This window comes from Saimiri boliviensis, chromosome 12 (genome assembly GCF_048565385.1).
Source record: "Saimiri boliviensis isolate mSaiBol1 chromosome 12, mSaiBol1.pri, whole genome shotgun sequence".
In the NCBI taxonomy this organism is placed as follows: domain Eukaryota; kingdom Metazoa; phylum Chordata; class Mammalia; order Primates; family Cebidae; genus Saimiri; species Saimiri boliviensis.
Genome location: NC_133460.1, coordinates 79,153,233 through 79,167,371, shown reverse-complemented (window position 1 = coordinate 79,167,371; position 14,139 = coordinate 79,153,233). Strand labels below are relative to the sequence as shown.

The 14,139-nt window shown below is 36.9% G+C and overlaps 1 protein-coding gene across 2 annotated transcripts in view; it reads left to right on the top strand.

The window, feature by feature from the left end:
- The window catches only part of NOC3L (NOC3 like DNA replication regulator), a 36,928-nt gene that overhangs the window by 7,197 nt on the left and 15,592 nt on the right, over positions 1 to 14,139 (top strand). For both annotated transcript variants that reach the window (XM_010333267.3, XM_003922377.3), the window contains 8 exons: positions 422 to 552; positions 2,876 to 3,037; positions 3,826 to 3,919; positions 5,951 to 6,126; positions 6,528 to 6,656; positions 9,405 to 9,536; positions 11,667 to 11,747; positions 12,087 to 12,187. In XM_010333267.3, coding sequence (XP_010331569.1) covers positions 422 to 552; positions 2,876 to 3,037; positions 3,826 to 3,919; positions 5,951 to 6,126; positions 6,528 to 6,656; positions 9,405 to 9,536; positions 11,667 to 11,747; positions 12,087 to 12,187 — 1,006 coding nt within the window. The remainder of the gene's footprint in view (positions 1 to 421; positions 553 to 2,875; positions 3,038 to 3,825; positions 3,920 to 5,950; positions 6,127 to 6,527; positions 6,657 to 9,404; positions 9,537 to 11,666; positions 11,748 to 12,086; positions 12,188 to 14,139) is intronic.

The following is a 14,139-nucleotide window of genomic DNA, read 5'->3' as shown; positions in this document are numbered from 1 at the left end:
ATTATGGCTCACATCTATGGTCTCAGCTACTGGGGAGGCTGAGGTGGGAGGATCATTTGAGTCTGGGAGGTAAAGGCTGCAGTGAGCTGTGATAGTGCCACTGTATGTGCTCCAGCCTAGGTGACCAAGTGAGACCCTGTCTCAAAAAAAAAAAAAAATGAGCTCTAGAATGAGACTGCCTGAGTTTGAATCCTATTTCACTTTGGTTTATGAGCTTAGCCAAGTTAATTTCTCTTCCTTTGCTTCAGTTTAAAATGAGTCTAATGATAGTATCTGTATTATTGTTGAGAAGATGATGTGTAGTAATAAATACAAAATTCTTAGCTATCATCATTATTATTACTGTAGAAAATTATTTTATTAAGATTCTTGGATACTTGTCCGTAGAGGAATATGTAAGGGAACATCTAATCTGCTTTAGAGATCGTTGAAGATCCTGTTCGAGAGCTGACCATAGAAGAACATTTGATTGAGAGAAAGAAGAAACTACAGGAAAAGAAGATGCATATTGCAGCCTTGGCATCTGCCATATTATCAGATCCAGAAAGTAATGTAGGTGGTATTAATTTCTTTAGGCTCTTTAAATTAGGTGTGGTGTAAATGCCTAATATGTTAAGATTCTCTTGTTACCTGTAAGCACACACTAAAAGGAAAAGCATTAACTAAACATAGTAGCTCGGTTACAGTAAGAGAATAGAATCTTAGCTTAATGGTATGTCTGAACTTAATTTCTTTTGTAATCCTAGAAAAATTACTTAAGCCCTCTGAATCTTATTCTCCTCATCTTCATATATGAAAATATTAGACATGTTATAACTAAAAATGTTTAAGTCTATAAAGTTGTATTAGGGAGGAGGAACCTGCTTGCAAATTTGCTTGACTTACCTATGGAGTTTTTAGAAAGGAGCATGCTACAGAGAAGTGTATGAAATTATTTCAAGAATAATTATAAGTTGAAGGTATTTTAAGTGAACTAGAGCCAAAATTAAAGTGTTATTATACCATGTGTATAGTGGTGAAAGTAGTGATAGTTATAACACATGAACTTGAGAAATCTTAGATTTAATCTTGGCCCTGATAAGTGCCGTTTGTGAGACTTTGGGTAAGTTATTTATCTAAGACTTTGATCTCTAAAAGAGAATAGTGTTTTTTTCCGAAACTTTGTGGTGAGGATTATATGATGAAATATACATGAAGTCATATAAAATGATAGTGTTATTATTGTTACGTTGGTGTCCCCAGCATACTATTATAACAAGTATTTGTTTATTGAATGATATTATAGCTTACAATTTATGGAAACAAATTTCATGTGGGAATGCTTTAGAGTAGTACTTGTCCTTTTCTGATAAAGTGAGGGGAAGATCTAGAGCAGAATCAGGGAAGAGAGATTTGGAATATTTCTTATTTGTGTTTTCTCATTTAATCATTGCAAAACCGTAGGCATAAGAGTTGTTGATCTAATTTTACAGCTAGAAAATTGAGCCTTAAAAAACCCAAGTGATTTGTTGCAGATTTTAACAGCTACTAAATCGGAACCCAGATCTTCTACTCAGGAACCTGTGCTCATTTCACACAGTTTAGGGATAGCAAATAGGTGGTGGCATATTTGTCCTACTTCCAGCTATGGTAAACATTGTTAACTAGCCAGAGCCTTGCTTCTCAGGATATTGCTCCAATAGGCAATAGTAGTTTATCAAAGCAATCACATTAGTTGAAACCACCTTTTGCATTATAAAAATTATCTTTGAAGCTTAAGTTAATGTGGTTATATGTAATTCCCGATTAATTCATGTGTATGATTGACATATTTGATTAATGTATATAAATTTTAGTATATTTTGAAAAGCGTTTTTAGAAAAATGGGACACACGTACTTGAGGAAAACCCAGCAAAAAAAGAATTTCCCAAAACAGCTAAATAACAAAGTTAAACTAATTTTTTGAGGTCTATATTTTTCTAACTATATAACAAAAATATTATTACTGATATAGTTTGGATGTGTGTCCCCTCCAAATCTTTTTTTTTTTTTTGGGAGACGGAGTTTCGCTCTTGTTACCCAGGCTGGAGTGCAGTGGCGTGATCTCACTGCAACCTCCGTCTCCTGGGTTCAAGCAATTCTTCTGTCTCAGCCTCCCAAGTAGCTGGGACTATAGGCATGCATCACCACACCCAGCTAATTTTTGTATTTTTAGTAGAGACAGGGTTTCACCATGTTGACCAGTATGGTCTCGATTTCTTCTTGACCTCATGATCCACCCGCCTCGGCCTCCCAAAATGCTGGGATTATAGGTGTGAGCCACCGCGCCCAGCCCCCTCCAAATATATGTTGAAATGTGACCTCTGATGTTGGAGGTAGGCCTGGTGGGAGGTGTTCAGATAATGGAGGTGGACCCCTCATGAATGGCTTGGTGCCATCCTTTTGGTAATGAGTGATTTCTCACTCTGGTAGTTGATGTGAAAGCTGGTTGTTTAAAAGAGCTAGCACTTTCCTCATCTTTCCTGTGACAGACATTCTGGCTCTCCATTTGGTTTCTGCCTTGATTGTAAGTTTCCTGAGGCCTCACTAGGAGTGGATGCTGGCACCATGCTTCCTCTACAGCCTGCAGAACTATAAGCCATAATAAACATCTTTTCTTTATAAATTACCCAGTCTCAAGCATTTCTGGCAACACAAGAGTGGACTAACACAATTACCTTATAACTTTAGTGACTTATCTCTTGGTAATGTGAGCAGTGTCTGGAGTTTGGTGTGGCTTGACTAGACTTGGAGTCATTATATATGAATTCTTCTTATTTTGCCGGATGTGGGGCTGTTGTCTTCATAATTGTTTTGCCATGATTTCTCCAGCTTTATAAGCTATTTCTTTAACAGATTAAAAAACTGAAAGAATTACGTTCTATGCTGATGGAACAAGATCCTGATGTGGCTGTTACTGTTCGAAAGCTGGTAATTGTTTCTCTGATGGAATTATTTAAAGATATTACTCCTTCATATAAAATCCGGCCCCTCACAGAAGCAGAAAAATCTACTAAGGTAATTCTAGATTGCTAGATATAATTACATCTGAAATAACTAAAAATTGTGGAGAAATAGACTTTTTTTTTTTTGAGGCAGAGTTTTGCTCTGTCACCCAGAGTGGAGTACAGTGGCACAATTTCTGCTCACTGCAACTTCTGTCTTCGAAGTTCAAGCCTCAGCATCCCAAGTAGCTGGAATTACAGGTGCATGCCACACTGGCTAGCTAATTTTTGTATTTTTATTAGAGATGGGGTTTCCCCATGTTGGCTGGGCTGGTCTCAAACTCCTGACCTCAGGTGGTCCACCTGCCTCAGCCTCCCAAAGTGCTGGGATTACAGGCATGAGCCACCGTGCTTGGCCCAAATGACTGCTGCGTTTTTTTTTTTTTTTTTTTTTTTTTTGAGACGGAGTTTCGCTCTTGTTAACCCAGGCTGGAGTGCAATGGCGCGATCTCGGCTCACTGCAACCTCCGCCTCCTGGGTTCAGGCAATTCTCCTGCCTCAGCCTCCTGAGTAGCTGGGATTACAGGCACGCGCCACCATGCCCAGCTAATTTTTTTGTATTTTTAGCAGAGACGGGGTTTCACCATGTTGACCAGGATGGTCTTGATCTCTCGACCTCGTGATCCACCCGCCTCGGCCTCCCAAAGTGCTGGGATTACAGGCTTGAGCCACCGCGCCCGGCGCGTTTTTTGTTTTTTTAAAAATAGTACTGGCTGTATACTAGACACCCATATTTTATGCTAATTTTGGGGTTTTAATATTCTGATTTAAAAAAATGATTGACCTTTTTGGTATTTTCAGATCCGAAAAGAAACCCAGAAGTTAAGAGAATTTGAAGAAGGCCTGGTTAGCCAATACAAATTTTATTTGGAAAATCTGGAACAAATGGTTAAAGGTATATTAAACATATCTTAAAAGTATGTAACATACTTTTGGCCTTGATGATGAAAGTGAATTCTGTACAATGTTCTATGTCGTGTAGTGATAGGCAGGCATAGTCAGGAGCAGAATCTAGGGTCAGACTTCCTGGGCTCAAATCCTGGCTCTACCACATACTACCTATGTGATGAGAAAATTACATAGGTTTTTTTTGAGATGGTGTCTCACTCTGTCACCTAGGCTGGAGTGCAATGGCGCAATCTTGGCTCACTGCAACTTCCACCTCCTAGGTTCAAGTACAGTTCTCCTCCCTCAGCCTCCTGAGTAGCTGGGACTACAGGCACACACCACCACACCCAGCTAATTTTTGTATTTTTAGTAGAGATGGGGTTTCATCATATTTTGGCCAGGCTGGTCTCAAACTCCTGACCTTATGATCCAACTGCCTCGGCCTCCCAAAGTGTTGGGATTACAGGCATGAGCCACCACGCCTGGCAAAAAATTACATAGTCTTTCTGTGTCTCACTTTTCCTGTCTATAAAATGGAAATAATTATAGTACTTACCTCCCAGTATTGTAGGAAGTAACTGAGTTTGTAGATAGAAGGTGATTGAAACAGTGCCTGGCATGTACTACACACTGTATTTTATCAACTACTAGTATTGTTGCTGCAGTTCTTTACTTAGTAGTTGTATTTTTGTTGACTACAATGCATTCAACAAAATTCATTGTTATGAACAGTTGGGATTTATTCTGCTGTTTTTTGTTTGGAGGCAAGGTAGTCAGGAAAGGATAACTAAAGGCCAGGCATGATGGGTCACACCTGTAACCCCACCCAATGCTTTTGGAGGCCACGGCAAGAGGATTGCTCCAAGCCAGGAGTTTGAGAACAGCCTGGGGGATGTAGTGAGACTCCTGTCTCTCAAAAAAAAAAAAAAAAAAAAAAAGAAAAATTAATCAGGCATGATGACCTATGCCTATAGAGTCCCAGCTATTCAAGATCTGAGCTGAGAGGATCACTTGAGCCCAGAAGTTTGAGCTTCCAGTGAGCTTTGATTATGCCACTGCACTCTACTGTGGGCAATAGAGTGAGACCCTGTCTCAAATGAAATGAATAAATAAGGATAACTAGAAATGGATATTTGCATGCTTTGAGTCAATTATTTGGCTGATAAGCTCTTTTTTCCCCCCATAACTTTTCTCTTGAGTTATGTGTGATGAGCATGATAAACTCTTAAACTCTTTTCTTCAGAAAAGGAAGGATTTAGAAAAAATAGGGGTAGGAATGGGAAGATAGTTGATTGCCTAGGCCAGGTGCTTTCGTTTGGCCTATTTGGCTCATTTATCCAGCTTATTTGCTAAGGATTACCTATTGCTATCAGCTGGAACAGGACTGCTGAATCCCACTGGCCTGATAAGGGGTAACGGTGGTGGAGTATAGTGGGGTGGGGGTGGGTAGTGTGGATATTGCTTCTATGTTCCGATGTTCCAGCTCTACCCCTATTAGCATTTGTTCTTCCAGTGATAAGTCCTGGGGCTTTTCTTTCATTTTTTGAATTTCTGAACTGTTGAGAAAGCTCCTGGGAGCTTTGTGGAATCATCTCTCTCTGATAGAACTATACCGGGAGCCACTTAATGTCATTTAAAAAAAATGCAGACACACTTAAAAGCAATGAAATTAATTTTAATAGTACATTGTATATATTCAGATTATCATTTCAACATGTAGTCAATTTTAAAAATTAGCGAGATGTCTTAACATTCTTATTTTTTTTAGTACTAAGTTCAAATCTGGTGTGCATTTTATATTTACAGCATATCTTAATTTGGACTAGCCGTATTTTAAATCCTAAGTTGCTGACTACATGTGGCAATTAGCAGCCTCCATATTGGATCTTTCCTAAGCACTTTGAAGTCTTTTTTTAAGTGGTGGGGGGGAATGTGTTTGTGTGTTTATGTGTCTTAAAATGTACATTGATTGTAAAAGAAAGCCAATTAGTTTAACTTTTGACCAATGAGTAAAGTAACTACATTATCTTTTGATTAGACTGGAAGCAGAGAAAGCTGAAGAAAAGTAATGTAGTTTCCTTAAAGGCATACAAAGGACTGGCAGAAGTCTCTGTGAAGAGCTTGTGTGAGCTGTTGGTGGCACTATCTCATTTTAACTTTCACAACAACATCATTGTATTGATTGTCCCTCTTATGAATGATGGGTCAAAATCGGTGAGTTGCTCTAAATGGTTATTGCTGTCCTCCTTAGCAGAAAATTAAACACTGTGTGATTTTTATCCCCCTACAAAATTCTTGTGAAGTTATTTATTGGTAAAATAATGTCAATTTATTAAACACTGTCTTTCTGAAGAAAAGTAGCTGAACATAAGATTAGTGATTCACAACAGGAAGCAAATTTGTCCCTCAGGGAACATTAGGCAATGTCTGCATACATTTTCAATTGTGTCAACTTGTAGAGATGGAGTCCAACTACTGGCATGTAGTGGAGAAAGTCCATGGAGGCTTTTAAACATCCTGGGACAGCCCCCCTACAGCAAAGAATTCTCTTACCCAAAATGTCAATAGGGCTAAGGTTGAGAAACACTGGTTAAGTGTGACATTTTATTTTTCAGATATCTGAAATGTGTTGTGAAGCTGTAAAGAAACTCTTTAAACAAGATAAATTAGGCCAAGCTTCTCTTGGTGTAATTAAAGTGATTTCTGGTTTTGTGAAGGGCAGAAATTATGAAGTTAGGCCAGAGGTGAGCCTTTTTTCACTTTGTATTTCATTTGTTTTTAAATTACAAAGTTGATTTTCAGTTGTTATGAGGAATTTATTCCTTATAAGTGTATGAAGTAAAAAGTATTCAAGCTCCTTAAGTGTTTAACATGTTAACTCCTGAAATGTTTGATACTATTAACAGTTTGATATATATCCTTCTAGATGTTTTTCTTTGCAGATATAGTCGTAAATGCTTGCTTATATTTTAAAATAAAAAATGGCTTATACTTTGAAAACTGTTCTGGAACTGTTTTCATTTTCTATATGGTGAACTTGTTTATAGGGTTATTCCAGTCTTTCTGATGCCTGCCAGAGTATTCTATTGTGTGACTTTAAAGCCCCCTACTTGATGAACAGCTGTGTTTTTTCTAGATTTTTGCTGTCATAGTCATTGTTGATTACATTTTGGCCATATTATTTTTTCATATTGTTTGCGTATTCTGTGAATGAAATTTCTAAAGTGTAGATGCTGGATCCAACAGTAACCACATATACAAACTCAAATTGTCTTTCAGAAACATTTTATCACTGTGTTCCTGCTAGGGATATGAGTGTCAGTTCCCCACTACCTGCTCAGAATGTTACTATTTATTCTTTGTTAGTCTGATAAGTGAAAATTTGTGTGTGTGTGTGTGTGTGTGTGTGTGTGTGTGTGTGTGTGTGTATGTATATACATATAAACTTTTTTTGTATATAAACTTTTTTACATGCTTATTATTTGTTTGTTTTTCTCTTAAAGCAGTTGCCTTAATGATTTGTGATAATTTTTTAGTACCTGTTCATTTTAATAAATATCTGCTATGTGTCAGGCACTTTTTTAGGTCGTGGGAATAAAATAGTAGCAGAAGAAACAAAACTATGTGTTCGTGGAGCTTGCATTACATAGAAGGCATATTAACTCTTTTTTACATAGGTGGCAGATTTTTCTCTTTTTTACTCTGCCTTTTAATTTTATATTGAGCCTAATATTAGAGGCTATATTTTTGTTATGCACATAGCCTCCTCAATCCAGATTTATAGATTCTCTTCAAGATTTTTAATTTAATTTTTATATTTAAATATTGAAGCCATTTGATATCTTTGTGTGTGTGGGATGAATACAGATTTAATATCTGTGTTTAATATATGTAATGAATATATATTTCTGTATAGTCTAATGCATATTAAATATTTATGTTATTGTGTATGCAGAATAATTTGACAGCCAGTTATTTCATCCCTATTTTTTTCTGCTGATATAAAATGCTGCTTAATTACTGTGTTATATCTTAGTATATTTGGTTATCTGGTATAATAATACTAATCAGAATGGGTATAATTGATAAGACATGACTATTCTTTTTTCTCCAAAATATTCTTCTTTATTTCTGTATATTACTCCAGACAGTTTAGAATCGGTTTTTCACTTCCTTCTCTCAAAATAGTCCACACAGAGAATCTGATTAGAATTGATTCAATGCATTGATTAGTTTGGAAGAAGTAAAATATTTACAGAATTGATTTTTTTTCTATTCAAGAATATCGTATCTTACCATTTATTTAAGACTTCTTTTATGTTCTAAGTGAAATTTTGTAGTTTTCTTCTTTGGGGTCTTAGACATTTTAATTTGTTTTTAGTAATGTAGTTTTGGGTGTTAAGCTATTCTACTGTTTTATTTTCAGATTTCACAGTTTTCCTTTGGCATCAGATCCCTTTTTATTTTTTAAAACTGATTGCTTCAGTTGAATTGCTAGAATTATAAATACTGAATGAAAGTAACAGAACATATTTAGTATCTTTATTCAGAATTGTAGAGCAATCAGATAACGCCTGAACAGGAAACTCAGCCATAGGAAAACTCTCTAACTTTCGTGATGCTAGAATAAAAACTACATCTTTTAGAGTTATTTTTCATTGGTAGGTGATATTTTGAGCATCATGCAGTACCTACAAAATATTCAGAGTTGATCTTTCTGATACCTAGAATGACTTCAGGTTCACTCTTTATGCCTGCAGTTACTCCTTTTTGCCCTGTAATTCCAGATACTCAGCTTTCTTCCAGATGTGCATTTTGGAATGTCAAAATAGTACAAACCTGTAGTTCTCAAGGTTTTGTTGCAGGAATGCTGCTGTGCCTGCAGGAGGTCAGTAAGGTGATTCATCCAGAGAAGTGTAGCATTTTAAACCCCTTTTGTTCCAAGTGTTTGAGTATGAAAAGGTTGCAGTATCGCACAAAATACTGGTTTCCAAATTAGTTTGTGAATTTTTGAAGGGTTTAAAGCAGTAGTTTTTAATTTTGTCCCCGGAGCAGCATCAGCTGGGAATTAGGATGCAAATTCTGAGGCTCAACTCAGACCTACTGAATCAGAAACTCTGGGAATAGGGCCCAGCAATTTGTGTATCTTCTCTAAAGGTCCAAACCTTTTTCTGGCCTATTTTCTCTTTGTCATCCTATTGGCCAATGCCCAGTAACGTGTTCTCTCTTCCTCATACTCACTAAACTGCAAGAAAGTTTTATATATTTAGCTAGTATTTGCTAGTGTCCTTTTTGTATATTTGCTCCTGTCCTCCAAGTTTTTGAATATAGCATACAGATAAAAGAACTTCGTGTAAAATGTTATAAAAGATGTTTGAAAGTTTTTTTGCATGAGTGAGGGAAATAACATTGTTAAATACTTTTCTACGTAAAGTGTTTGAGGGTAATAGAAATATTCACCTGTATATTTGTGTTTTTTTTTTCAATATTAGATGTTAAAAACATTTTTATGCCTAAGAATCAAGGAAGTAGAAGTGAAAAAAGATACAGAAGACATTAATAAACCAAAAAAATTTATGACTTTCAAAGAAAAGAGAAAAACTCTATCAAGAATGCAGAGAAAGGTTTGCTTTATTTCCTCTTTTGTTTCATTTAAATTTTCTGTTTATTTGATCTTAGATGAAAATTATAGGCACAGATAAAAATTATAGTTAAATCATAAATATGAAAGTTTTGAAATACATCTTTTAGAGAATTTTATCTTCTCCCAGTTACTGCAAAAAAGTGTTTTCTTATATCAGTTTTAACTGATAATGATTGGCAAGGAGAGCAGTAGGTGAAAAGATATTTTTGCCATGTTGGCTTTTATCCTTTGGCTTTTTAGATGAATTTAGAATTGTGATACACAGATTCCTTCCTTAACAGAAAAGATTCATTCATGTCAAGTTGGCAGCAAAATGAGTTTATGTTAATTGAATCTTGTTTCTTTATTGGTTTATATTTTAAACCTGGGTTGAAATTTCAGCCTCTTGCTTATTTACTGAAACTTTGGAAACTTTTTTTTTTTTTTTTGAGAAATGGGGCAAATAATAGTACCTACCTTACAGGTTAATTGTGCAGTTTAAAGGAGATGATGTATATAAAACACTTGGCAGGCCGGGCGTGGTAGCTCAACGCCTGTAATCCCAGCACTTTGGGAGGCCGAGGCGGGTAGATCACGAGGTCAAGAGATTGAGACCATTGTGGTCAACATGGTGAAACCCCGTCTCTACTAAAAATACAAAAAATTAGCTGGGCATGGTGGCTCCTGCCTTAATCCCAGCTACTCAAGAGGCTGAGGCAGGAGAATTGCCTGAACCCGGAAGCTGGAGGTTGTGGTGAGCCGAGATCACGCCATTGCACTCCAGCCTGGGTAAGTAACAAGAGCGAAACTCCGTGTCAAAAAAAAAAAAAACAACACTTGGCAGGCTTTATAAACATTAGTTGTTACTACCACTACCATCATCACATTACTGTTATCATCACATTTCAGAATATTTCTGAACAGTTTATTAGAGTTATCAAGTTGTTTGTTAAAACAAAAGTTATTTCTGGGGATATTCATCTTTGAATGGGTCTCATTTTGAAAACTTGATGGAAGTGTCAAAATAGACAATAATTGTGAACAAAAGAAGATAAATATTTTAACTATTTATATCATATTGTCCTAATGCTGAATGGATAGCTTTGTTAGGAATAGCATGTATATAGATGTGGTGGTGGAGAAACAAAGACCAGTAAGAACGTGGCAGCTCTTTAACAAGTTCTCATGAGAGAAGGAAACTATTTCTCAGTTTCCTCTGCCTCAGGCAGCTTAGACATTGTCATTTATGCTGGGCACTATGGCTCACGCCTGTAATCCCAGTACTTTTGGAGATTGAGTCGGGCAGATCACGAGGTGAGGAGTTCGAGACCAGCCTGACCAACATGGTGAAACCCTGTCTCTACTAAAAATAGAAAAATTGGCCGAGCATGGTGGTGGGTGCCTATAATCCCAGCTACTCAGGAGGCTGAAGTGGGAGAATGTTTGAACCCGGGAGGTGAAGATTGCAGTGAGCTGACATTGTAACACTGCACTCCCTCCTGGGCAACAGAGCGATCCCGTCTCAAAACAACAACAACAACAAAAAACAGTAAAAAGAAATTGTTGTTTACTGGTTGTACAGCATTAGGAAGTAGAAGAAAAAAAGTAGAAGAACTTTTATTGAATTTCTTTATAGTATTTGGTTTTATGCATTGTATGTAAATGTGTTGGGGAAATATTCTTGGTGACTGGCTCCCATGTTATAGGTGATTTAACCCTAGGCATTATTTTTGGGCTCAACATGTTCTTTCCTTTCTTTTTTGAAAAACTTTAATTGAAATTATAGAAAATGATAGCATATCTCAGATATTCACCATTTAGAATGAGCAAATATTAATAGATTTACCTTAATTTTTTTTTTCTGGAAAAGAAGGAAACCATAGGTGAAAGAGTAGGAATTTCTTTTGTTTCTCTCTCCAACCTCATACTTCTGCCTTCCTCCCAGGAAACACCATCTTTACTTTGGTTTGTGTATAGTTCCTGTCCATGATTCTCTCCTTTTGTTTATATTTGCATTCATAGACAATATGTGGTATTACTGTATATGTTTTGTGACAGTTACATATTCTGCCTCTGCTTTTTTCACTCTGGTATATACTCTTAGATTTTTTGTTTTTCAATCTATTTTCAGTGGAAGAAAGCAGAAGAGAAACTAGAGCGAGAGCTTCGAGAGGCAGAAGCTTCAGAGAGTACTGAGAAAAAACTCAAACTGGTAGGCAGTTGCACATTCTGTTATGCTTTGAAAATGCGTTATTTAAACTAGAAATTTATTGTGTTAGCTTGTTAGCTGTATAATTTTGGTTTCTTTCATGAGGCTTAGATGTGTGACTTTTGTGATGTGCAGGAAACTATAATGTGATCAGTGCTAGTTTTATGAAATCACAGGATGTATAACCTTATACATCCTGCTTTGTTAAAAATTTCAAAGATTGCATTGTGGGGAGGGATGGGTAGGAAAAAGAAGTTTAAGCTGTTGAAGTTATAGTTATGTTCACTCAGGAGAAGGCACACCAGGTTATCCTAAAGTCATTTTGTCTGTCTTCTCTGCCAGCACACAGAGACTCTGAATATTGTGTTTGTAACCTACTTCAGAATATTGAAGAAGGCCCAGAGGTCACCTCTCCTGCCAGCAGTTCTAGAAGGTCTTGCCAAGTAAGGGCTATGTAGGTTGAAACCTTTTAGATACTTTCTAAATGGGAAAGACCAAAGAATTGTATAGGTTTCACTAATGATGGACCATTATCTTCAGTTCTCATTCTTTTTCTGTTTTCATCAAGCTATTCATAACAGTGGGCTTTTTTGGTTTTCAAACCTTTTATTTTTAAAACCTCCTTTACCAACTCCTTTCTTCTGCCTGCTAATTTCTAGGTGAGCCTAAGATTAAGTCTCTCAGTTCTTGACACTTTTGCACTGGGTAGTCAATTGCCCATCATCATAGTTTGAGTGCATCATGCAGATGACTCTTAAGTCTATTTTAACCTGGCTGTACATCATTCCTCTGGTTCCACGTAATCTGTTTCTGCTAAGATAGATCTTTTTGTGTATTCATTCAACACTAATGGCCTTGTCAGGATATGAGCTAGAGTAAGGGTTATGGTTGTTATGATAGCGCTCCACAATTTTTTGAGGTGGTGTCCTATGGAGCATTGCTGTTAGGTAAAAATACAATGTGAACTAACATCTGTAATTTAAAATTTTCTGTTAGCCACGTTAAAAAGATAAACAGCTAAAATTAATTTTTATGTATTTTTCCAGATTTATCTAAGGAATTTTAACACAGTATTAAACATTAATTAGATGTTTGGTGTTTTTTTTTTTAATAACATCTCTTTGAATATTGTTGTTATATTTTACACTTACATCTTAATTTGGATTAGCTACATTTTAAGTGCCTAATAGCCACACGTGGCTAGTGGCTACCATTGTTAGGCAGTACAGCTTTAGGAATAGAGTTGGAAATAGGACTGATGGCTAGAAGATACAGAAAAGGCAAGTTCTGTTCATCATAAATTACTTTCTAATAACTGGAGCTATTTGGCAATGCTATGGGTTTCCTTATATGGCAATATGGTCCTTGTGGTTCAAAGAGAGGCTGGTCAGAGAAGGGATTATTCCTACATTGTGTAGGACCTGTTGTTTTTGTTTTTGTTTTGAAATAGAGACGAGGTCTCACCATATTGCTCAGGCTGATCTTGAACTCCTGAGTGATCCTCCAGCCTTGACCTCACAAAGTGCTAGAATTATAGGTGTGAGCCACCACACCCAGCCCAGCTATTTGCTTTTTTAATGACCAATTCCTTTATTTAAAAAAGTTTAAAAAATAATAAATGCTCATTTACAGAATTTAAATGCATCAAAAGAATGTAAAATTTAAAATTGCAAGCTTCCTCTTCTGTATATGTATGTAGGTCCGTCTGCCTGCCATCTGCCATCTTTTTTCTTTTTTTTGAGATGGAGCCTTGACCCGTTGCCCAGGCTGGAGTGCAATGGCACGATCTCGGCTCACTGCAACTTCCACTCCCAGGTTCAAGCGATTCTCCTGCCTCAGCCTCCTGAGTAGCTGGGATTGCAGGCATGTACCACCACGCCCAACTAATTTTTTAAAATCTGTAGTAGAGATGGGGTTTCACTACATTGGCCACGCTGGTCTCGAATTCCTGACTTTGTGATCCACCTGTCTCAGCCTCCTGAAGTTCTGGGATTAAAGGTGTGAGCCACCAGACCTGGCCTTTTTAAACATTTTTTTTAAGAGAAAGAGTCTTGCTCTCTTGCTCAGGCTGGATTGCAGTGGCATAATCTGAGCTAACTGCAAACTTCCTCAGCCTCCCAAGTAGCTGGGACTACAGGTATGTGCCACCATTCCTGGGTAATTTTTGTATTTTTAGTAAAGACTGGTTTTCACCATGTTGGTCAGGCTGGTTTCGAACTCCTGACCTCAGGTAATCCACCTGCCTCGGCCTCCCAAAGTGCTGGGATTATAGCCATGAGCCATTGTGCCTGGCCTGCCTGCCATCTCTTATGCAAATGGAATCATGCTGTTTAGTGTCCTGTAACTTGCCTTTTGTTTTGTTTTGTAAACAGTTACTTTTGGTACCTTTCCCTTA